At 38.3% G+C, this 23571-nt stretch overlaps 2 protein-coding genes across 4 annotated transcripts in view; one reads left to right on the top strand and one right to left on the bottom strand.

Moving 5' to 3' along the window:
* Window positions 1–2147, bottom strand: part of LOC107218764 (protein TRC8 homolog) — an 82764-nt gene extending 80617 nt beyond the window's left edge. Inside the window, exon 1 of the mRNA XM_046734440.1 lies at window positions 2080–2147. The gene's annotated coding sequence lies outside the window, so the exon portion shown is untranslated. The remainder of the gene's footprint in view (window positions 1–2079) is intronic.
* LOC107225787 (disintegrin and metalloproteinase domain-containing protein 10) overlaps window positions 1–22579 on the top strand; it is a 91477-nt gene extending 68898 nt beyond the window's left edge. Inside the window, exons 8-18 of one of the 3 annotated variants that reach the window (XM_046734432.1) lie at window positions 1472–1596; window positions 5414–5542; window positions 6404–6572; window positions 11858–12027; window positions 13462–13629; window positions 14891–15018; window positions 15301–15415; window positions 15508–15642; window positions 15924–15966; window positions 16836–17072; window positions 17759–17892. In XM_046734432.1, coding sequence (XP_046590388.1) covers window positions 1472–1596; window positions 5414–5542; window positions 6404–6572; window positions 11858–12027; window positions 13462–13629; window positions 14891–15018; window positions 15301–15415; window positions 15508–15642; window positions 15924–15966; window positions 16836–17032 — 1379 coding nt within the window. In that variant the 3' untranslated portion in view covers window positions 17033–17072; window positions 17759–17892. Of the gene's footprint in view, window positions 1–1471; window positions 1597–5413; window positions 5543–6403; window positions 6573–11857; window positions 12028–13461; window positions 13630–14890; window positions 15019–15300; window positions 15416–15507; window positions 15643–15923; window positions 15967–16835; window positions 17073–17758 lie in introns of all 3 variants that reach the window. The other 2 variants (XM_046734430.1, XM_046734431.1) reach the window with 2 other exon arrangements.
* The last annotated feature ends 992 nt before the right edge of the window (window positions 22580–23571 follow it).

Below are 23571 nucleotides of genomic sequence, written 5' to 3'. Positions count from 1 at the left end.
GCCCCACGTCGTTCCCCGAGAGCGTACTCCCGGCTCTCTTATTCCCTTATTCCCTTTGTCCTTTACATCCCCGCCACCCGGCTTCCACGAGTTCTGCACCCTCGGATAGTCACAGTTCGAGCAAATGATCGTCTCTCGCAGCCGGCGACCGCGCGTCTGCATCCTCGTTCCGCGTTTCGACGCTGGTGTACGACCACCACCACCACCACCACCGCCAACGTCGTAGCCGAGACGCCAACTCCCATCCCCAACCTCCTTCCTTCCTCTCGTCATTTCCGTTTCCCCGGGTAAAATTACATTATACACGAGGTACGGGTAAAGAGGGATAATTTAATGCTCTACGAGATGAAATTTAGAATTAGATTTGACTGTCTATGCTGCGGGGGTGTTTCTTTAATATCGTAATTCTCGAAATCCTTGTTTTTCCTTACTTGTTCCGTTCACTCGACTCGTTATATCTGCACGGATTTGATTATTACTTTGCTCCAACTTTACCGGTCGTTATCTCGTTTGATCTTCCAATAGCAATTACGTTAACCCGCGCAAATTTAGTCGATCATGTAGCGACGTGTGACTTCCACTGATAAAATTACCAACTCGAAGCATCTGCCCGGCTGAACAGAATTGAAATCGAGGTATACGAACAAATTCACAGCTGCGTGACGAGATGAAAATTCAGAGACACAAGCAGACAAGTTCGATGACGCGCAAACCACGAAGAGTGATGAAATATTTGAAGTCTCCTTAACCAAACCACACGTGCGGTACCGTCGTTTATCTATAGTGGGGAAAGCCGGGAAGCTGAATAGTTTTTCTTATCGTCAGACACGACGTGGTGATAGAAGTGGCGCGTTTTCTTGTTTGCAGCAAGTACCCTGCACCTCCGGATTTCACCCTCTACCTTCATCGGCTCGATTCGATTTGATCCGATTCGATCCGATCCGATCTCGTCGAACATATAAAAGGCGACATCTTCCCCTCGGTTATAACGCGTCGTAATGTCCCTGGCCCGATTCAATTTATACCCTCTGGAAGCATACGTACACCTGTACGTACAGGCATACGTGTACATATTTCCATCGGACAAAAACACCCTCCCTGAATTTCACGGGTGCAGACTTTTATTATTCGTCAACGGTTTACGGCTTCTACCGGCAACCACTTACATCGGCCAAACAGAACCTGCTTCTCGATGATCGTAACATAAACAAGAATCCGGGTTTACTCATTCGGGGCATAACGCGTAGATGGAGTTCTGCAATTTCTTCGGCTTCTCTTCGCTCATCTGTTCGACCACCGATGGCTGGTCCCATGTGCTAGAAAAAATTGGTGTGCCGATTCGTCCCGAGCCGCGTTATTTCGGAGGTTTTTACGGAGGACGTCGAAAGAGGAAAACGGCGATGGGAAGGGAAATCTCTTCCTCGTTAGTATAGTTCTCACGCGTCGTTTCTCGACGTTTCTTCTGTTCCAGAGGAGGATTACGACGCGTTTTGCTTAGCCTACATGTTCACCTACAGGGACTTTGAGATGGGTACACTGGGTCTGGCTTGGACAGGGGATTTGAAGAACGCCGGTGGAGTCTGCGAGAAGAACGGAGTAAGTACGAAGAAGCTAATCGTTTTACGCGTAGTTGTGTGTTTTTTTTTTTCGGTTTCTTTCTTTGTTTCACATTGTGGCGGCGGACTCCAAAGGAGGAGACGAAACGGTCGACGAGGAGAAAAAAGGAGGGAGACAACGGAGAGAAAACTTTATCGAGTATTTAATTATATAAGCCACCATAAAGAAATTTGTACACGAGGAAAACTTGCCAACATCTTTCAGATCGTAAAAGACGACCTGCAAATAATTCCAACTTTTTAATGATTTATTTTGATCGTTAAGAATGTCCGTCTTCGACATATCTTGCTACCACTCTAGTAGCTATGAATATTTATAGATTTTCGCACTTTTTTATAAATCGAGTCAAAACGCGCGATGCGGAATTTATATTCATTGACCGAATGACGTGGAATAATTCGCGGATATTCGATTGATGGTTTAGGTTGTTGCGTTCTTTTTTTCAAATCAAAAACAACTTACCGTTAGTTGGTCCAATTCCGACGGTTGATGACTCTTTTTTTTTTCCAAAGCAATTCTCTCGAAATTTCCTGTAAACACGAAAATCGTTGGATATAAAATCAGAATTGTAGTTGTTATTGATAAACTTATGCTTAATATTGAAGAAAAAATATTTTTGCGCTACTGGGGATGCGTTTTAGGTAAATCTTACAGAATTTAATACAAACAATACGGTCTCACTGTTGGATAACTAAACACAAACCCTAAAACGTTTTCAAAGGTGAATCGACAGCTGAAGTTTCTTCATTCGAATTAACGTGAAATTTTTATTCTTTCTTCTTACTATATAAAGCAGAGATTCTTTTCGTCAAATTTAATTCAATCGACGTTACTTTCACTGTTCAAACCCTGATTCAACTGATTTTTTGTATGGCATATCGTAAATTAAGGTCTCACAGGACGTATATTCCCAACCAAAAGTGAGTCTCGGTGAGAATATTGAACACTTCGCGATGAGATAAGAATCTGAAAAAAAAATCAATCACAACCAAGTTGATGAAATAATGCGTTTTCAGTAAGAATAATGTCAAAAAGTTTGTTAATAAATTTTTTAAACAAAAATCTGTGCAACAAATCTCTAGTGAAATTTTTTTTTATTTCGTTTAAAATGAATTCACTGATTCTTCTGAATACCTATGAATTTTTGTTGAATTTTCGGCGATTTTGAAAAATTGTCAAGAATTTTTTCAATATTGAAAAACGGATGACAAGTTGTTAAACTTGGATTGGTTTTCGTAAAATGATTGTACATTACACTGAACGAGTTCTAAAGACATGGAACGAATAGTTTCACAAGTAGAACGTTAAAAAATTTACAAAAACGAGTTTTTTCAAAATCGCCAAAAATTCTAAAAAAATTCATATTTATTCAGAAAAATAAATGAATTCATTTTATATAAAATAAAACAAATTTCACTAGAGATTTGTTACACGAATTTTTGTTCAAACAATTCATTAACAACTTTTTTACATTATTATTATTATTATTATTATTATTATTATTATTCAAGACGAACCATCTCATCGACTTGGTTGTGATTGATGTTTATCAGATTTGATCTCATGGGGAAGTATTCAATATTCTCACCGAGACTAACTTTTTGTTGAGAATGTACGTCCCATAAGACCTTGATTTTCATGTCTGATAAGATATGAAAAATCGTGCACGAAATAAGTGTGCCGTTTGTGTTTGGAATTCATTATTCTCAGCCACTGTCCTCCTCTCCTTACATTCACCCGCGCTTTTATAGATTTCTCTCGGTAGTTCAAATCTCGATTCAATATCGCCACGTCATACAGAATAAAAACCGTTTGCATCGTGGCAGCGGGATACAGAACGAAAAGCGTAGCACGAATTGATGTTTTTGTGCACCGATCGGCAAGTCCGCAGAGCAGAGGTTTGAATATCGTCGAACGTGTAAAGATATTATACATACCATATCGAAACGACGATAGAGACGTATAGCCGAGTATATCAAGCTGTGCATTTGTGGTGGTGGAAAAGCCGGTGGACAGGTAAATAAATACACGCAGATCACACGTCGGTGTTACTGTATACATATACATATATACGTATGTAGAGAGAGAAAAGTGAAAGAGGGAAAGAGAGAAGGGAAAAAGCAGACTGCAAGAAAATACCGGAGAGATTTAGTTACGCGATAGCAAATAAAACTCCTGCCCGCCTTCTTATTTATGTCCTTTTCGACTTTATTCTACTTCTTCTTATTTGCTCTGACGGAAAGTGAGACGGGAGTTTTGGACCTGCTTTGGAGACTAACCGACGACTGACACAGCGGCGTATTTGTAGGTGAACAAGTGAACACATGAACGGTGAATTCCTAACGACTGCACGGTCCGTCGTCTGCTAAAGTCTAACGCGCACGCGCTGCGATCCAAAAGAGCAACTGTTTACCATGGCTACCAACCGTCACATGTGTAAACTCATAAGCGTGACCTCAGTTGTGGGTTGAACTGTCAAAATTTTTGAGGTTACATTTGTGACGGTTGGTCACCCTGGCAAACAGCTGTTCTCGGATTACGGCGCGTGGGCAATAAATTGACTAGCGTTCAACTCACGACGGTAAAAATATTTGAGGTTATTGACAGTTGGTCCCCCTGACGACAGCGGTTCCCGGATTATAGCGCGTGCGCATAAAGTTTTAGCAGACGACATGCCGTGCAGTCGTTAGAAATTCACTCTGCGTTATAAAAGTTCCAAAGTTAGAAATCGGAGGTTAGCGAAGAGTCAAATAAATGACACCCGTAATTATTAACGTCTTTTTACGTTGAGCGAAAATTTTAGACGCGTTCTGCGTGGGACGCGAGCCGCGTTCTCATTTATTCAAACCTCGTTTGGCTAATTTGACGTGAAATGTATATCATGAATGAAAGGTGCACACCATCCACCGTATCGTATCGCTTATCGTGCAATAATAAGCGACGAGGCGTTTACCTTCTCCTCGCTAAGGTTCAACGGGCTAAATCCTCCCGTCAGGTTTAAAACCCACGCGATTCAAGGCAAGGCGACATTTTCCTCGTTTCACGCCCCGGTTACTTGTTTTCAGGGTGTAAAAAGCAGCAACGCGGGAAACAGAGAGAAGGCGAGAGTAGAAAATACGAAAATTTTTAATCTGAGAATCTGGAGTTCACGTCGATATTTGAATGAAAGTTAGAGTTAAAATTATTCACGGATGACTCGACATTGATAAAGTCGTTTTTGTTTAATCCGACTTACGACCTCACAGCTACACTGAGAAAAATAGAAAAATACAATCTCTCAAATTTGGCTGTATAACCCGTTTTTTAATTCTAACAATAAGAATTCATTGAATTCTATTTGACTTGAAGTGAATTAATTTGACAAGGGATAGCTACAAAGTGTAGTAAATAATCTGATTAAATGGAAATGAATTTGACCAATTTTATAAAATAATTATAGATAACGATGTCAAAGATCTTTCATCGTTCAGTAATATCGACGAAACTCCGATCGATTAAAAAAAATTATTTACTTCCGTAGGTATAGAATTAAATTAATTATTTCGTATAACGAAAAAATCACAGCGGTCAAAGATTTTTTTCCCTCATAGCGTGCTTGATTTTAAGATAGAGGAGAAGTCGTGGCTATAAAACGAGCGGAATTATATCCAGTAAGAATTGCAAATTTGAGAAGCAGCGAGGTTGTCAGGAAACTCTAAGGATTGTCCATCTATCATTATTTAATATTTGAAGTTGATGATTGAATTCTGAAGCATTTCTGATCACTGAAATTTCGCATGATATTTTTGTGTTGCAGCATTATCGGGGAAGCATGAAATCTCTGAATACCGGTATCGTGACGTTGTTAAACTACGGAAAACACGTGCCACCGGCGGTTTCTCACGTCACGTTGGCCCACGAAATTGGTCACAACTTCGGATCGCCGGTGAGTGAGAAAAAAAAAAAGAAAAAAATTTAAAAAACAATAAAAAAAAACAACCGCGTCACGCGTCACGATGGGGTAATATTTGAGACTCGTCTCGCGTTTTCTAATCCGAAAAATCCACTTCAAGATAAAATGTTTTACGGCGTTTCACCCCGCCTCTGAAAACTTCCATTCGCCAATGCCCTCGATTCAAATGGTGATCGACCTCAATAATCTGTGTAAAGATAACCGATACAAAAATAACTTGTAATCAATAACCCGAAAAAACATAATCCAAGACAAAAATAAGCCATGAAAAAATCAACCAATGACAAAAATAACCTAAAACAAGAATAACCTAAGACAAAAATAACCCAAGACAAAAATAACCTGAAACAAAAATAATCCAAGACAAAAATAACCTTGATAAAAATAACTCGAAACAAAAATAACCCATACAAATATGACCTGTCATGAATAATCGAAACAAAACTAACCTAGAACAAAAATAATCCAAGTCAAAAATAACCTATGACGAAAGTCAACCTGTGACGAAAATAACCGGAACACAAATAACCTGAAAGAAATAACTCATAAAAACATGACCTGTTATAAATAACACGAATAAAAATAAGTCAAACAAAAATAATCCAAGACAAAAATAACCCATGAAAAAAGATTGATAAATCAGATTGAATCGCATTCAATTAAATTGAATGTCAAGTATCATAATTTTGTAGCGAATTATTTTTGTGCGAGTTATTTTTGCCACGATAAATTTTCCTTTGGGTTATTATTTCTGTTGCCTCTTGTCCCAGTACCGATTCAATCTCGGGCAAGGAGGAAAAGTGAGATTTTAATCCGTCGTGACATATGTTGCAGCACGATCCGGAACAGTGCACACCAGGAGGGGAGGACGGAAACTTCATAATGTTCGCGCGCGCCACCAGCGGAGATAAGAAAAATAACAACCGTTTCAGCCCCTGCAGCATAAGCGCGATCAATCCGGTCCTAAACACCAAGGCGCGTTCCCCGAAGGGATGCTTCACGGGTAAGGAGGAATTTCAGCCGCATTATAATAATGACGCGTCGCGGAGGGAGAAAGGTGAAAAAAAAAAAGAAAAAAGAAAAAGAAAAATGCCCGACAAAAAAATCAGAGGAAAAAAGCTCGCGCTAAATATTCGGTCCTCTTATCTCCGCGACTGCACGAAGATGGGGGGAAAAATATTTCGTCGTTTCGTCCCGCCGTAATTGGCCAGTAATTGTACGGAATATTGTATAATCGATACCGTCGAATCAGCTTTATCGGTTTTGTCTGGTGCACTGCGCAAGAAGCTTCGCACGCAGTCGGCGGAGGTTTCAGAGGATGAATCGTCTGAATATTAGGTTGGGAAGAGAGAAAATTATTGGGTTAAATTTAGTAGTAAGTAACGTTGATGTAACGAAGCAAGCTTAGGAAACAATCGTTGCTTCGCACCTCTTCAGGATTTTCTGATTTTTGGTAAACCGTAACAACCAAAACATAGTCATACATATTTCGAAAAGTCAACCTATTGAAAGTTATTTTAAAATTGCACAACAATGAACTTTTATCTTACGTATCGTTACGTTGAAGTTAATAAATTCCATTCGGTCAGAAAATGTCGGTTGAAAAATCTTTCGCAATGTTATGATTTATCCTAATGATTTTGTATAGTGAACGTGATTAAATTAACATGTCCTTTGTTACATGCGAAAATTTGAATAACACAAGCTAAGATATATTTACCAACAATTTGAGAAATGGTTTTGATAATTGGAATGTTGAAAATGATTAAGCTCGAGGATTTTTTATAATATTCTCACACATTCACGAAATCTCTTACTTGAGAGATGAAACTTACAACGTACAAATGTAATTACTGACGAACTATGAATCTGTCGTATCATAATTACAAAAAAATTTCAAGCAGTCTCTGGAGATCTCTGTCGCGAATAAAATAATCTTAAAAAAGTCAGAATCGGGTTGAAAAAATAAAGAAAAGTTTTCATAATTTCTAAGGTTCTTACTAGAAAATATCATTTAAAAATGTTTGTATCTTGTACTCTCGTGTTATTCGAATTAGTTAACATTCACTTCTATTACGCAATACAGATGATATTATTTTATTCCCTTTCGCTACCATTGTTGCGAAAAACATATTGGTGAAGATTTTTCTAACGTTTTTGTTTTTTTTTTTTTTTTTTTTTAGTCTCTTGTAACTTTTGATTCACACGGTCCAGACGACCACTCATCCTTGGAAGGCTGAAAATCGCGTTCTTTATGTCGCGGGAAAAAAGGATGTCAATTATTCCCGCTCGTCACCCGCGATAAGTTGACAATTTCCAAGCTGAGAATTTAAATCCTTACAACTCATATCCATCCATCCGTCCATCCATCCACCCTTCAATCCATCCGTCGGCCTCCTTTCTCCAAAGCGCGATGTTCGTTCAGTTGGAAATTCAATTAACCCCTCGTATCGAAAGGCGGAAGATTCGAAAGAGGGAAGGGAAAACACTTGTTACTTTGAAATTCAATTAACGCAGTTTCACACGCAGGCTTGACGAGGGCGGCTATAAATTTGTAAAAAAAAAAAAACAAAAAACCACAAAAAAAAAAATAAGAGATAGAAAGAAAAAAATTCCCCACCCCCCGGCTATTCCGATTACGCCCTTTTCGAAACTCACGCCAATCCCAAATCAGCGCATACCTTTTTATCATTTCTCTCGCCTTTCACCATGTCTGTTATACTCAACCCTTTTTCCAATATCCAATCCTCTCCCTCCTTTCGAATACCGCAGCGAATTCCAGAGATTAAAAACAGCGTTCACCCGATAATCGAAAAGCTTAGCGTCTGATATTTATATATATATAAATTATGTTATATGTGTGTGTATAATCTACATCGATTTTACACCAAATCAACGTCAAAGTGAACGTCTTCTTTCATTTTTCGACCGCAGAAAATTGATTCTCACAGAATTTCTTCTTCTTGTCATCTTGTAAAAAAAAAAAAAAAAAACCACATACCCAAATCCGGCGTTCTAAATTAGCTGGAGAAATTAGTCAGAACTAAAAATGTAGCTCATGAAACATTGAATGTGTGTGTGTGTGTGTGTGTTTTTTTTTTTTTTTTCTATAGGACTAGAACCGTTTTGAAAAAAAAGAAGATTCTTCGTAACTTCTGCGCCTTGAAGTCTTTTACTTTTTGTAATGTGAAATTAACCCAAAGCGTAATTCTTCGATTCTAGAAGTTAGAATGAAGAAGAAAGACTATTTCTAAATTATTCAAAATCTTTGAAATACGGGAAAGTGGAAAATAAACGTTAATATATTCGAACGTCTGGATCGTTCGAACAATCACCTAGAAAAAAATTAATAAATATCATTCGGACCATGGAAATTATGTGGAAAAGTCGACGAATTACGAAGTTTCAATTCTTACACGGTGACAATCGACTTTAGACGTGAGCGTAATTGAATTCTCACCGCCATACGGGAGAGATTTCGAAAAAGATAAGAACGCGGCTTACACGCAGGTACGAGATATAACTTTATCCCCTACAATGTACATTGTGCGGTGGCCGCCTTTCGGGAAATGGCGGAAACCCCGAGGAGAATTAAGGCGCGAAGAGGCGAGATCAAATCACGGATGCGGGGAAGAAATTCAAATTCTAAGAACCTTTAGCAGTACCCCGCAGGATAGAGATGAGAGTGAAAGCTTGTCCGTGCAAGGGCTAATCCAATCTATTCGACGCCCGGCGTCTTTCCGCTATCACCGAGAAATCTCACGTGTGGTTATTGGAAAATGTCCCCAATGACGTCAGAGCTTGATTTTCGGCGCCATTTTATCACCGCGTAACCTAAGTTTTTTTTTTTTTCTCATTTTAATGGAAGCAAATCGCAATTCTTGGGCTTTCAAATTACTCGTGTCACGTTTATTAAGGAAACACAATCAATGATTTATATCTGTTTTACTGACCACATGCGAAAAACACGGCTTTGAGCCTCGTTGCATTGATTTAATTTTTTTTCCCCACCAGATGACGCGTTGCAAAGTGACAATCCCGATACATGCGGGGAAAATTTTCGACCCGTACGGATGGCCGAAAATCGATACATTTTATTTGAACGAGATGTTTCATCAGATTGTTACACTCGTAAGCTGTACGAAAATCTGTTGAATAATTGTACAAAAATAGAAAATAGTAAAATTATAAGCAAGAGTTTTGATATTAGTTTCGTTTCGAATAACCGGTTAAAAAAAAAATATACATCTCAGCAGGGTCAGTAATATTTTTGGGTTGATTTGACAGTTTTTTTTTCTCTGAAACACTTTTCTTTCATCATGTTGGCATTGCTAGTGATTTAATTTTTCAACGCGGCATTGAATTTACTGTATTAAAGAAAAAAACATCCTGTTTTATGACTGTGGAAAATAGTATTCTGAGTAAGATGAGCGAAATCGAACGAATTCATTAGATTTTTAATAATTTTAACTCGATTTCAATCAGGGTCTGAACTTTTGTTTATAACATCAGAACGTTCTATTTTTGTATTGCCAACGAAACGTTCGTAGTTCAAGAATATAATAGTTTGATAAATACTCATTGTCAGTATAAACGACTATTTTGTAATCAAATTGATAAAAAGTGTCGATTCTTGGCCAATCCAACCCCCTCAATTTACTTCTGCATCAAGTCTACCCAAAACTGCATTCGGGTTTTTTTCTTTTACCTACTATTTTCACTGCGAAGTATACATTTAATTATGAACTCACCACCGGTGGACGAAAAAGTCCTCAGCATCAAAGATATGCAATTCAGAGATTCGGCTTTCCTTCTGGCTTTTTCTGCACCTTCGATGACCGCAATCTGCAATAATTTTACACTAAATTATTTTTCCTGTAAGTAATTTTCTTATTGAAATGTGGGAAGATCGATTCAAAGCGAAAATCATTAGTCAAATCGGATGAATTTGACTGGAGAGATAATTAAACTTTGCGCAGCAAAAAGCGTACAAGAAGTTCGAAACAAATATGCCGAGTCAAATTGCATCAACATTTTCTCTTATCTAATGAATTCATCGAACCTGACAAGTTTTATAAAAGTTGAAGGATTAAACGTACTGTGTAACAGTTATAAAAATATTTTTCAGTTCAAAACATTTTTTCGGGTTCAAGCTCGTAGCCCAAATGTTAAAAAAAGAATTCTAGTTTCAAATATATACGATTGAAAAACAAAAAATTTTTATTCTTCGACCAAAGAGTTGTTGGAAAAATTTTTATACAAGAATTTTGGAATTGAAATTTGAAAATCTAGCCACGAGCTGGAATCGATAAACGAGTTTTAAAGATTGTGTCAAAATTTCAAGTCGACCGTATAAACATTGACCGAGGAATCTGCGCCCTCAAATTTAATTTGCTCAAATTGAAATTTAAGAAAAAATTCGACATGTCCCACAGATAACGATATCGTAAAAGCAAAGATTTAGCAGAGCGCGAAAGAGAACTCGCAGTTTCGATCGGCGGTGATAACACGAAGCTTGAAGCTACTATTGACGGAAGAGCAAAAAAAGGCGGGTATTTCGTTTCCTTTTTAGAGATAAAAAGCAAAGGCGACGATTATTCAACTCTCTACAGGCAGAGCAGCGAAGCTTCTTTGAAGATCGGAAAAGCTTTCTAGACAAAGCTCGAGTTTATCGAGTGACTGCAGTCTGTAGTGCAGATCAAACGTTCGTTGAGCTGAGGATGAGAAATAGTCAATTTCGAAATTTCAACGATGGATTCGTCGCTCATTTTTTGTTCAAACTTTCTTCGAAGGTTCGAAATTCCCCCAACAAAGTTAGGACGACGCGGCATATTGCGTTATCGTTAAAAATTCCAGGGGGGGGGGGAGGGGGGGAAAAGACTCGGGAAGTTTTCATTGCCCTAAATAAGTTGCTCGGTTAAAAACCGGATCCGAAGGAGGAGCGACATAACTCGACTAATCAGTGAAAGAAAACTTTTTTCATAAAGTCAGTTTGGTCCCGTGGCTCTGGAGGCAGGCTAATAAGTTTGATGGAAATTGGATAACTATGATCCATTCGTTGTCGTAACCGAATTAAAAACAACTTTGGCTTCGGCTTCTATAATTTTCCTTTCAAGTTCTACCCCCCCCCCCCCCCCCCCCCTCTTCTATCTTCCCGTTGAGTTATTAGCCGAGATAGAGGGAGTCCCTCAGCCCGGAATTTTCCTCGTCCCGATTCCGTTTTATCTTTAATTTCGTTCTTGTTTTTTTTTTTTTCCTTGTTCCATGCATACTTGTTTTCTTTTACAGAACCCCAAGCTTCCCTCTGCGGAAACGGCGTCGTCGAGGAAGGTGAGGAGTGCGACTGCGGCTGGGAAGAAGATTGCAGAGATTCCTGCTGCTTCCCTCAGCGTCGTTATCCACCCGCCGAAGAAACTCCCTGCCGACTTACTCCCGGCTCGATTTGCAGTCCCAGTCAGGTTAGGGATTGTTCCCCGCATATTCTTCACTGTCTCGTTTCGGTTAACGTTATACAACACGGAATGTTCAACCCCAACTCTGCAAATGATATTTCTCTCGCCATTTTTTTATTTCCATCGTCATTTTTTATACCACTTTACTAACTCTACATACACTGAGAGAAATTTGTCAGTTCCGGTTACCGCTCAGTCCTTAACTATTTTATTTTTTTATCGCAAACGATTAAAATTAAAGATGAAAAACTGAATTGCACTTTTGAAATTTACGAAACGGCTCTCAAAAATCGATCTTAGATCAAAGACGATTGTTTGAGGCGAAATCCGGAACTGGAAACTTTTTTTATAATATTTATTAGACCGAATTCTTAGAAACTAAAATTTCCAAATTTGCTTCGTTTGTTATTTTTCTTAGCAATTATCAATTTTTTTAAATCTATCATCAATCACGTAATCATACGCTTCGTGCGTAAAAATGTATGAATTCGAAGAATTTTTGAAAATATCAAAAATGTTATTCTGTTTGGATCTTTGAAAAATTTATGCAAAAAAGTAACGGTTTGAGAGAAAAATCTGAAACATCATTCGTCGAGTTGGCGTAAAATACTTCACGTGTAAAATTTACACGTGTAATATATTACCTCAAAAATATTTTCCATCTCGACAACGCTCACAGCGTATTATACACCTATCGAGTTTCTCGATTCAATTTTCTGTTATACGTAAAGCTCAATGTCTTTACAACCCTTAGAATTCGCTCAACGTCTGCACTACGCGCTTCAGATACTCCAGCGGATGCAGTATTAATTCCTTCTGTAAAACTGCCGAACGATACATTTATCCCGTTTCATCCCTGCCGGTAAATTTCAAACTCGAGTAAAACGATACGCGTTTTCTATTTCACGTATTCTCTATTTGTGATTGCCCCGTTTTTTTTTTCATTATATTTTCCAACTCGTCTGGAGCAGCGTCAGCCTTTTACACTTTATATCGTACACGTTTGCTGTAAATTCAACGTTTCGCAAAACGCCCCGAGGAGTGTTTCATTTATTTACTTTTATTTTCTTCATCATTATTTAAATTTCGTCGATAAATTTTTATCGCTTTCAACCGTTACTATTAAAACATACAAATTGCTTCTAGAGAACAAAATAAACTTTATCGAGTAGAATTTCGGTAAATTAATCTGTATTTAGCAAGGGAAAAATAAAATTTTGAATCGCTAATTCGGACGAAGAGAGTTGACCGATCGTTTATGCAACTGTTAGTAAAAATTGTTTCACTATTTTTCTTCTTCATTTTTTTTTTTTTTTTTTTAACGACAAAAGTAATTATGAATCTATAGATTTTTTTATTCTGGTATCGTCAACCACCTTGTAGAAACTCGATGAAAAACCCATCGTAACAAGTAAGGTGAAATTAATTTCTTTTGCACAGGGCCCATGCTGCACAACCGAATGCAAACTGCAGTTCAATGTCAAGTGCAGGGATGACAACGGGTGCAGAGATGCAAGTTTCTGCGACGGTCGTGTACCGCATTGTCCACCGTCTATCAACAAGCTGAACAAGACGGTCTGCAACGACGAGCTGGTCTGCTTTATGGGGGTGAGTTTAATCTTTAAACAATTTTTTATCTTTATTTTTCTTCTATTTCTACTCTTCACAGGTTAAAATCGACGAACTGAATGTGTTTTCGGTATAAACCTGAGCCTGAAATCGTACGGTAATTATTTGAGTGAAAAGGAAAACAAAAAAAAAAAAAAAAAAAAAAAGAAGATGGAATGAAAAGATAAAATTGAAACAAATAAAAAAAATTGAAGAAAAAACAAAGAAGTGAGAAAAAAAGAGAGACGTAGAAGAAAAGCTCCTACTGACCGCGTCAAACCGTTTTCTCCGTCTCGCGGATCTCGGCTCGCGGTTCACTTCCATAAAAGCTTTGTCGGAGAGTTCTTACAAAGTGCAGGAATTAGGTCGAAGCTTATTGTCACCGAACAGAGTGACAGCTCGTTCAATAACCACAAATTTCTTCTCCTCCTTTTTCTTATTCTTCTTACAACTTATAACTTCAGAATCACAGCTTCGTGCTTTAAGCTTTGCTAAAAGTATAATGGAGGAACGGTAGAACTTGTCGATCTTAATTAATCCTCCCAGCGATCTGGGTTGCCGATAATTTTCTCAATCCAGCTGTGGCTAATTCGCTTCATCACCACGGAAATAAATATAACTTATCAAAGTCGTTCATTAGTGTCCTATCTTTACCGACCGAGAATACTCACCCTTTTTTTTCCCATATTAAATTCCCAAAAAAAAAGTCAGCCACGCGTTGTCTTTTTTTTTTTGACGATCTTCGGGATATGACTTACTTTTCTGAATTCCGTTAGAAAAGAGCGACACAATTTGAACTCTTTCCGTTCATTTGTTTATTTAATGTGTGAGAAGAAAAGAGATGAGTGCTCGGTCGGTAGAGGTGGGAGTACTACGTGACCTTGATTATTATTTTTTTGAAGAAATTTAAAATACTTTACATCAGGTTAGCTTTAATTGTAAGTCATGTAAAAATTCCTGATCGATGGAATCTCGTGAAACGAAAACTGTACCTTCACCTTCTTCGTTAATTTTTATTTTTTCCGCTTCGATACAACGTGCTATAGAAAATTCCTGAGACGCTAAAAGGTTGGCAAGTTTTAAGCCGCTGTCACATTTTCCCTCTGCAAATTAACGCCATGTTCGTCTGAATTTTTTTTTTTTTTGTTGCACTATTCTTCGGACAGTCCGTAAAATTGTGCATGAGATACGCGCGAAGAATACGTGAGAATGGATCGTTGAAAACCTCGGCTAAACAAGACCGTTTTAAAATACGTTTCAGGAGTGCACGGGGAGTATCTGCCTCGCCTACGGACTGGAATCTTGTCAGTGCATTCCAGGGCCAACCGATCCACCCACGAAGGCCTGTGAACTCTGCTGCAGAGAGCCTGGCGAGAATAAACCTTGCCTGTTAGTCATCCTCGACCAATTATCCGCCATGATTCAAAACTGAGTCGAAATTTATGAAAAAGTGAGCCGATGGTTTTTGCGAAAAAGCAACGAAAACGGCGAGAGCACGTTTTCATGGATTCCCGATGATCTTTCATGCGAAAAAAAACCCCGGTAGACAATGAAAACAAAATTGGTGCAAACATCGTTGGCCTTTGAGTTTTCGTAGTTTTTTAAAAACCATCCAAGGCTCTTCTCACCTTTTACCATTTTTCAATTCACCACCTAGTTTTACTTCCGCAGTTCGTCCTTCGACTGGAACAAACGGCCCTACGATATTCCGGACATGTTTTCCAAGCCTGGAACACCCTGCAATGACTACAACGGATACTGCGATGTGTTTCAGAAATGCAGAGAGGTAATTTTACGACGCGGAGCGTATCTCGAGGCGGCTACTTCGACTCGCGAAGAAGTTCTTAACCTCCCTTTATCCTTTTTGTGTTGTTAAAGGTCGATCCGAGCGGCCCTCTGGCTACTCTCAGGAAGCTCCTTCTCTCCGATGAAAGTCTCGCATCGTTTAAACGATGGGTAGCCGATCATTGGTACGCAGTGGCGCTCATAGTTCTTGCTGCAATCGCTCTTCTGGTTCGTATTCAACTTTCACAACAGTTCTGATACCTGCGGACAAGTCCTTCGAATTCACTTCAAGTCGTGAGACATTTCGAGAACATCCAAGTCTTCCAAGAAGTTTTCGCTTCGAGTAATTTCAATCCTTTCCAAGTCTCACTGCAAGTGAATTCGACCGGATCTCATACCGCAAAAAAAAATAATTATGAATCCAAGTGATATCTAGATTCTAAAAGACTTTCATCGATACTTTAACGATCCTTTTGCGAATATTTTTTGTCACCTTTTGCCCGATTTAGAGAAGAACGGACAAGAGTTCACCGAAGAATTGCGAAAAGTGCAGTAAGTGATTGCGATTAGACTTTGAGTCGAACCTGATAATTTTCCCTGTATTGCAGTTGTGTCTTAAAGATTCTAGGCTAGCAGTAAACACTTTGATCATCGTCTTTGCCACCGTCTTGACCTTAACCCGATCAAATACGTCCATAACGTATGTAACAAAATTACTGATTATTTCCGATGGCGTAAACAGTGAGCTAAGTAGTAACCCGATCAACAATTAGCTCCTCGAATCGCAAAATATCAGCACTTGCGGCAAAAACCTCCAAATCACTTCGTAGAAGCTCGTTAAGCTCCATCATTCGTAATGTGAACTTGATTAAACATCTATCCTGATTGCCAATTTACCTATACTATGATCAGTATTTCGTCGGTAGAAAACAATACCTATTTTTTGTCACCTAGTTTACTGGAAAATTGTTCTGGGTAAACTTTGCATCTAGTTGAGAGATGAATAATATTCTCTTCGCTATTAAACCTAGTCCTACACAGAAAAGTTTGTGAAACCCAATGTGATAGAGAAGAAAGATGAGCGAAGAAGAGAAGAAAGTTGGTTCGGTTGACACGAAAAGTTCCAAGTTCACTTCGCTAATCCTCGTCGGAAAATTGGCTCGAACAATCCTGATCGATTCAAGATTACGTCTCAGTGGCTTCGTTAGCTTATTTTTCAGCTTATACCGTCGGCAGAGAAAGAAAGTAGAAAAATAAAGCTCGTTTAATGCTAGAATTTTCCACTCCACACCCATACCGTCCATCGGAGCCGCGTAATCAAGTTAACCATGCCTTTATCTCATTAGGTTTGATGTTTGTATTAATTTTTTGTTCCGCTTCTTTGCCGTGAATTCTCTCAACGATATTGAATGTCTCGACAGGTGGCGAGCACGAAACTGTTGGGGAAGCGGCCCGATCTCAAGTTGAAATCGGTAACGATAATCCACAGCTCAACGACGGAGACGGTACGTCTACCACCGGAAGGAGAGGGGGGAGTCACGGTTCATCCACCAGCGGTCAGGGCGAAACTTCCGTTGAGCCGGAAGGTCAGAGAGAAGAGACGGCGCCGGAAGCATAACAAGAATGTGACTTCGGTCTCCAAGGAGAAAGCACCAAAGGTAAAAGCTCCCACTTCGTGCAAACCGAGGATGAACAATGTCCAGATTGAATATTTCGAGTGCATTAAACTGTTCATTCAATGGCTGGTGTTCATTTCCTTGCGTTGTTTGCCTTTTCTGCGAAATGTGTGACCGTTATGACAGCTTCGTAGAAGCACTTTCATTAGCATGTTTCTAGCAGATCGATCTCCCGAAATACTTTTTTGGTCATCAACACGTGCATATTCAGATTTAGAACGAACATGGCGAGTGTATACAATTGTAGATTCAAAGGTTTCTGTTCATTCGTCACTGCCGTTTTCATTTCGAAGGTTCACACTTATAACTGTGGCGTAGAAACACGTTCACGAGCTTGCTTCTGGAACACTGATCCTAAACTCGTTACTTAGTGGAGTCAAATTAAATTCCGAAGTTCTCATTTGGTCTCCAGTCGAGATTCAGAATGAAAACGGCGAGTGTATCGAACTGTTCGTTCAATGATTATAAAGCGTTCGTTTCGAAGTATGACACTTACCACTGTCACCATAACAAGTAAAATTTAATCCTGAAGTTTCCGAATCCTAGGTGAGTTCTCCATTGATGTTCAATCCGAATCCCGTTCTCCATCTTCCCAATGACTTCCCACCCCAATATCCGTCAGAGGCCCGATACAGGGTCGAAATTAATGGATTGTTTGACGGTCAAAGGTTGGAAAAAAGAAGAGAGTAGCCCCGGAAGGGGCAGCGGCAGTGGCAGCGGCGGCGGCTGTGGCGTTAGTGGTTCCGGGTGCAGGATCACCGGGGACAGTGACAGCGATAGATGAGGTGAGTTCGCGTAAACGAGTCGCTGAGGTGTTACTGGCGTCGGGAGTTCGAGGGAAGAAGACGTCTAAGGAAAAGGTCCAGGGTTCGTCGGAGTCCAACAACAACATAAACAACGGACTGAACAAGAAGCGTCGAAAAAAGAAGGAGGTGATCGACTACTCGGCGGCTCAGGCGGAAAACGACACGACGACTTCGATAGCCGACTCAGACCCAAAGAACAAGGTACGATCCTGGCTGATGGCATCGCAGGGTAGAGCCGAGGAGCCGTCCTGCCTGCCTAAAAGCAAGTCGACTCCTGCGGGTCTGACGTCGGGTGGAGGTGGCAGAAACGCGACGGGTCGAACGCGGCAGGTTACGTTGCGACGACCGACTGACCCGAAGGCTCGGAGTCTCGGTTCCATCGCCAGAAGCAGCGAGAAGAGCGACAGAGTGCGGCTGCAGGTTGTCTACAAGCCGCCGTTCAAGTTCAGCGTCAAGCTTCGCAAGGCTGACAAAGTTGGCGCCACCGGCGCCGCTCACGCTGCCCCCTGTCGGACCGGTGCGCCTCGGACAGGGGTTCTCATCCGGACGACGCCAGGTAAAACGAAGCACGCAAGGACCAAGCAGCGCACAGCGACCAAACCTGCCAACGTCTCGGCGCCGGATCACGCCGCCAATTCGGACCTCCACACCGTCCCGTCGGATCTTGAGGTACTGCTTTCCGAATGCGAATTCCTTTTTACCGATAACGCGTGACCCCTGCCCCCTTTATCTCGCGTTGCCGATGTCTCAGCGACGCGGTGATCGTCGATGTTTCGTTTTTCCTTTTGTTCTGTTCTGTTATTGTTCCTCTCGGAAGACTATCGATAATACGTTGATATGTTTTTAATTTTATTTCCATGAGGGTAAAGTAGAAGAACTTTTTGCGAGGGAAAAAGTAGTTGAGAATGAAATAAAAGTTTGAACGAGTAAAAAATAAAGGGAAAATCTCCAAAAAAAAATGTATATATATATATATACACCATGTGAACCAACTGTATTCCTCTACTCGATAATATATATTATAATTATACGTGCACCTAAAGTGATCGGAAGGTGGAAAGAATTTAAAGCGTTGATTATCGATAGTTGATGAAACGGTTCACCATCGGAAATCTGAATATCAACTAAATTTTTGATGAAAAACAAAAGTGCTATTGTACGACTGATCGCGAGTGAAGTGAAAACATCCAACATAATCTATAAACGTGACGATAATGTGCGAACAATTTAAAAATAATTATCGTATAATAACGACAATGGACTTGCGAAAATATATGTTAAACATCGATGCATTTCAGTTCGGTGTTAATAGTTTGAAATAACCGAGAAAAATGTGATCCCGGTATGTACATGTGATATGATATTTCCTTGTATATACGTATAGTTGTATTGTAATAAGAATTATCGATATTACGATAAATGCGAAGCTTGTGGTGCTTGTTGTGGTTTTTAAAAGCGTCGAGTGCCATCGACAAGGATGTAAATAACGGCGGTAACGGCGATTAATAAATGTACATTGTGAACTTTAACCAAATACTACTTAAAACGATAATTATAACGTGCAGCAGAAACCCTTATGAGTATCTAACTACACATACATCGTAACTATATGTGTATAAGAAAATTCATATGCCGAGCGCATGAACGGAGGAGTTGAGTGTATGTATAGTATATACATATTATATATTTTTTGAAAATTGTAAATAAAATCGTTGTATTCTCCGCGTTCTACTCTGTCCGTTCTTAGTTCGATTATGAGGCAGACGTGAATCAACTGTTAATTATAGTTATGGTGGTTTAATATAATATGTCCTTATACTTCGATATGTACTAAAAAAAAAACATAAATAAGACTCGAAATTATCGTACGGAATATAATATCGATGCTCCGACTGTGTCGTGTAAAAATTATACACATATGTATGTAATCGAATCCTTCCGTAGCTCGATGTTCTCAATTTTTTTCCTTCTTTTAATTTTTTTTTTTTATTTTCATCCAATGGTGTGAATTTCAGAAGAATTCCTGAAGACTGATTCAGGAAGTGTTAAATAAAAAATTGATACCCATGAATTTCCGTTGATCGAAAATCTAAATTGAAAAACTCTTAAGAAAGCTTTACGAAATTTTTATTTACTTTGAAAATGGAGCAGCGAGTTTGGAAATTATCAGCGAAAACTTACTTCACGCATAAGTTTGTCAATTTTCCGAATGATTTATAGATTTTTTGCGAATATATCTATAGCTCGTAGAAACGCCCAGCTAAATGTAAAATCCTGGCAAAAATATCGCTTCTTAACCACGAATCACGTCCCAGTTTTTTTCCTCCCGTCCGTTTAATTTTTCCTTTGAATTTCGGACCGCCGTCGAATTGGCGAGTTTCACCGAATTCGTACCGAATATTTGAATTACATACGTATATTACAACCATAGAATTATGGGCAACGTGGAGGGGTTGAAATCTGGAATGTATAAAGTCAGCTTATATACGCGATATTATACCAGCTAGATTCTAGTTTTAACCTCGTTACCGAAGTAATTGGAAAAGTTTTGTTGGGTTGGTGGGATCGAGAATCGCAAACTGCACCGACGGACCAGCGGTGAAAATTTACAAATAACGAAAATTTCTCCACATTTCGTGAGAAATGCACACTTTACACGAATTAAAAATTCTTCATCCCTGCATCAAATATACGAATGATAATTTATACAGATATATATTTGTGAGCAATATTCACACGTAATTGGATCACGGTGAAACGTTATTTCAATCAGATTCACCCGCCCCGTCGAAATATAATACCTGTAATTAATTTGAAATTAATGCGTTCTTTGATACCGGGCAGCCTCTCAGCGAATTCGATACTCATTAGTCCTTTCGCTCTGATAACACACACGGCCCACAGATTTAATTAATTAGACAGTGACGATAGAAGAGTGTTAAAGGCAACAGGCGGTAAAGACAAAATAAAGAACGGAGAGCAAACATTATCGTATACGTAGAGATAAAATAAAGGATTTGGATAGTACGGGTGAAAAATTCCCTCCGAAATTTACACGCTGCAGTTTTATAATTTTGCAACGGAGGAGAATAAAAAAACCAAAAAAAAAAAAAACTGTACTTTTCTTCAGATCGCTGTGATTGAATTAACAACGTTGAAATTACTTTTTATTTTAGTAATGCCAATGATATATTTCTTCCTGTTAATTCTCTCGATACGTATATTACATATATCGAGGATTGTGATCATTTCTAGATTTTACGAGGTGTGTTTAATATCGTCGTTTTATGATTGCAAAATTCGTGCGGCACGATCATTTGGCAAACGGTGTATATATCGTACGTTAATCCACACGTTTTATTGCTTCGTTAATGAAAATTAATAATCTGCACAGTCAACGCTCCGTTCTGTGTAAATAATTAATTCCCTCATTGACGGACAGTTTTAGTCTCCATTTTTTATTTCTGAATCGATATTTCTCAACGGATTCAAAAAATTATAAATGTAAAAAAGAATTTAAAAAAAAAAATAAAAAAACGAAATCGTAACTAACATTCCATATTTTGCGAATTGTCTTCCAATCTATTTCCTATATCATATTGTATGTACCATGTATATAACATTGTTCATTTATGTATATATATATATATATATATATACATGTATATAAATATTTAAATTCGACATGATTATGTACCGATTATACGAGAGACACGCCAGTCTGCCTCGTTCGCATATTATACATGATACACATATAGGAAACAATAAATATAAACATGAATAAACGTATTGAATACTATATAAAATTTATTATATAATATCCTTGTATATCTATTATTGCATAGGTAAGAATTATAATGATATGTGTAAAAAGATCGACTACGATATCGGACGATACACGTGAAATTTTAATATTCATGTACCGATTTCATTTCCTTTGAATTGTAACTGAAGCGAAACAGGCAGAGTAGTGATTTTTATTATCTTGTAATACTCACTAATCACTGATTGTTTTATTGTAATTTCGCGATGATTGTTAAATTTAATCCCGTGAATCTGTCGAATTGCTGGCAATTCGTTTGAAGGTTGAATGAATTAAGAAATATATTACACCGAGTCAAGAAACAGATAAAAAAAGTACTTAAAGCAGGAATAAGGAAAGGCAGAGAAAAACACTTCTCCTAAAATGACACATCACAATATTGTAACTCGACGAGAAATAGATCGACGTTACGAACAAAGTCCGTCTGAGGTTCAACAACAAACTATAGCAACTATATATTATACATACAATATGCATCATATGTAACGTATACATATATTATGTATATATATAATACTTGTACAAATGCTATTGTAATATGTACGCGATTGATTAGGGAAGAAAAAGAAAATAAATGTGCACCAACAGAATACGAAATAAAAAAATAAAAAAAAAAAATAATGAAACGACTAGTAGCAGAAAAAAAATTAACGCAAAATTTCGGGCTCCTGTATTTTTACACGGACTTTGTATGTAAATAATTGAAAATGAAAAACTAAACTGATCGTATGAATAACGCTATATAAAGTAATGATATTATTAACGAAGTAAGAGAGAAGGCTGTATAATATATAATCATCCATAAATTGTATGTATCAAACACACACACACACACACAGACACTCGACTAATAAAACATTGAAATTATAAACGCAATTCAACCTTTACAACGTGTTACATTGATTCATCCAAAAACCGCTGGACAAAACATACCTAATAGGTGAGTACCTGTATTATATGCGTGTATTAAGTAGTGTTATAATTAAAGTAAAAAATTAGGGACCATTCGAGAACATGAACAATAACAAATACGATAAATCAAGAAGGTAGAAAAAAACTGTCAAATACAAAACAGCAAAGAGTATTTGTGATTTTCTCTTTAAAATTCTTTCCGACACACATATGTACGTTACAATTTCTTTAGTCAAAAACTAGAAACTCTTTGCTTCAACTCGCGTCACTCTGAATACATAACGAATGATGGAATATTTTTGAGGTTACATTCACGACGGTTGGCCACCCTGGCAAAGAACTGCTCTTGTATTTTAGCAGACGACGGACCTTTCGTATATCACTAGCAGCCCGTCGCGGGTTCGCCCGCACCAAAATTTAATTTAACAAAATGAAAATTCTGTTCGGTTAAAAACAATCTTGCTTAAAATTGAAGATATTGGAACGAAGATTGATGATATCAAGTTTAGTCAGCGTTCGCGTTATAAGTGAGCGCGATCCTGTTTCGACTTCGCTTACAAATATCGTTATATCTCAAAAACTTTCGATCTCGCTGTAACGAAATGTAGCCTAAAATCTGGTCAGAAGTTCCAGCTATCGACAGAAAAAATTAGAATCAAAATTGGTTCAGTACTTCTTGAGTTATTGGCGAACATTCGAAACATTCCAAATCTAGTTTTGCACAGTTAGGTTTCGCACAATAATCTAGTACTCGTCGAGCCTTTTTTTCGATACTTGGCATAGTATATTTATTTTATTTTTTTCTTTTGTTTTCATCATAAGTCCTAATAATTCTGAGGCACTAAATCGCGTATTGTATTCCATATACTGCCACGGTCAGAAAAAATTGAATTTTTAAAATCCGGCTCGATAATTACTAATTTTATCTATCTACTTCAAG

This window comes from Neodiprion lecontei, chromosome 3 (assembly GCF_021901455.1).
Source record: "Neodiprion lecontei isolate iyNeoLeco1 chromosome 3, iyNeoLeco1.1, whole genome shotgun sequence".
Lineage (NCBI taxonomy): Eukaryota > Metazoa > Arthropoda > Insecta > Hymenoptera > Diprionidae > Neodiprion > Neodiprion lecontei.
The sequence above is the reverse complement of the archived record's forward strand: the minus strand, read 5'-3'. Positions and strand labels throughout refer to the sequence as shown.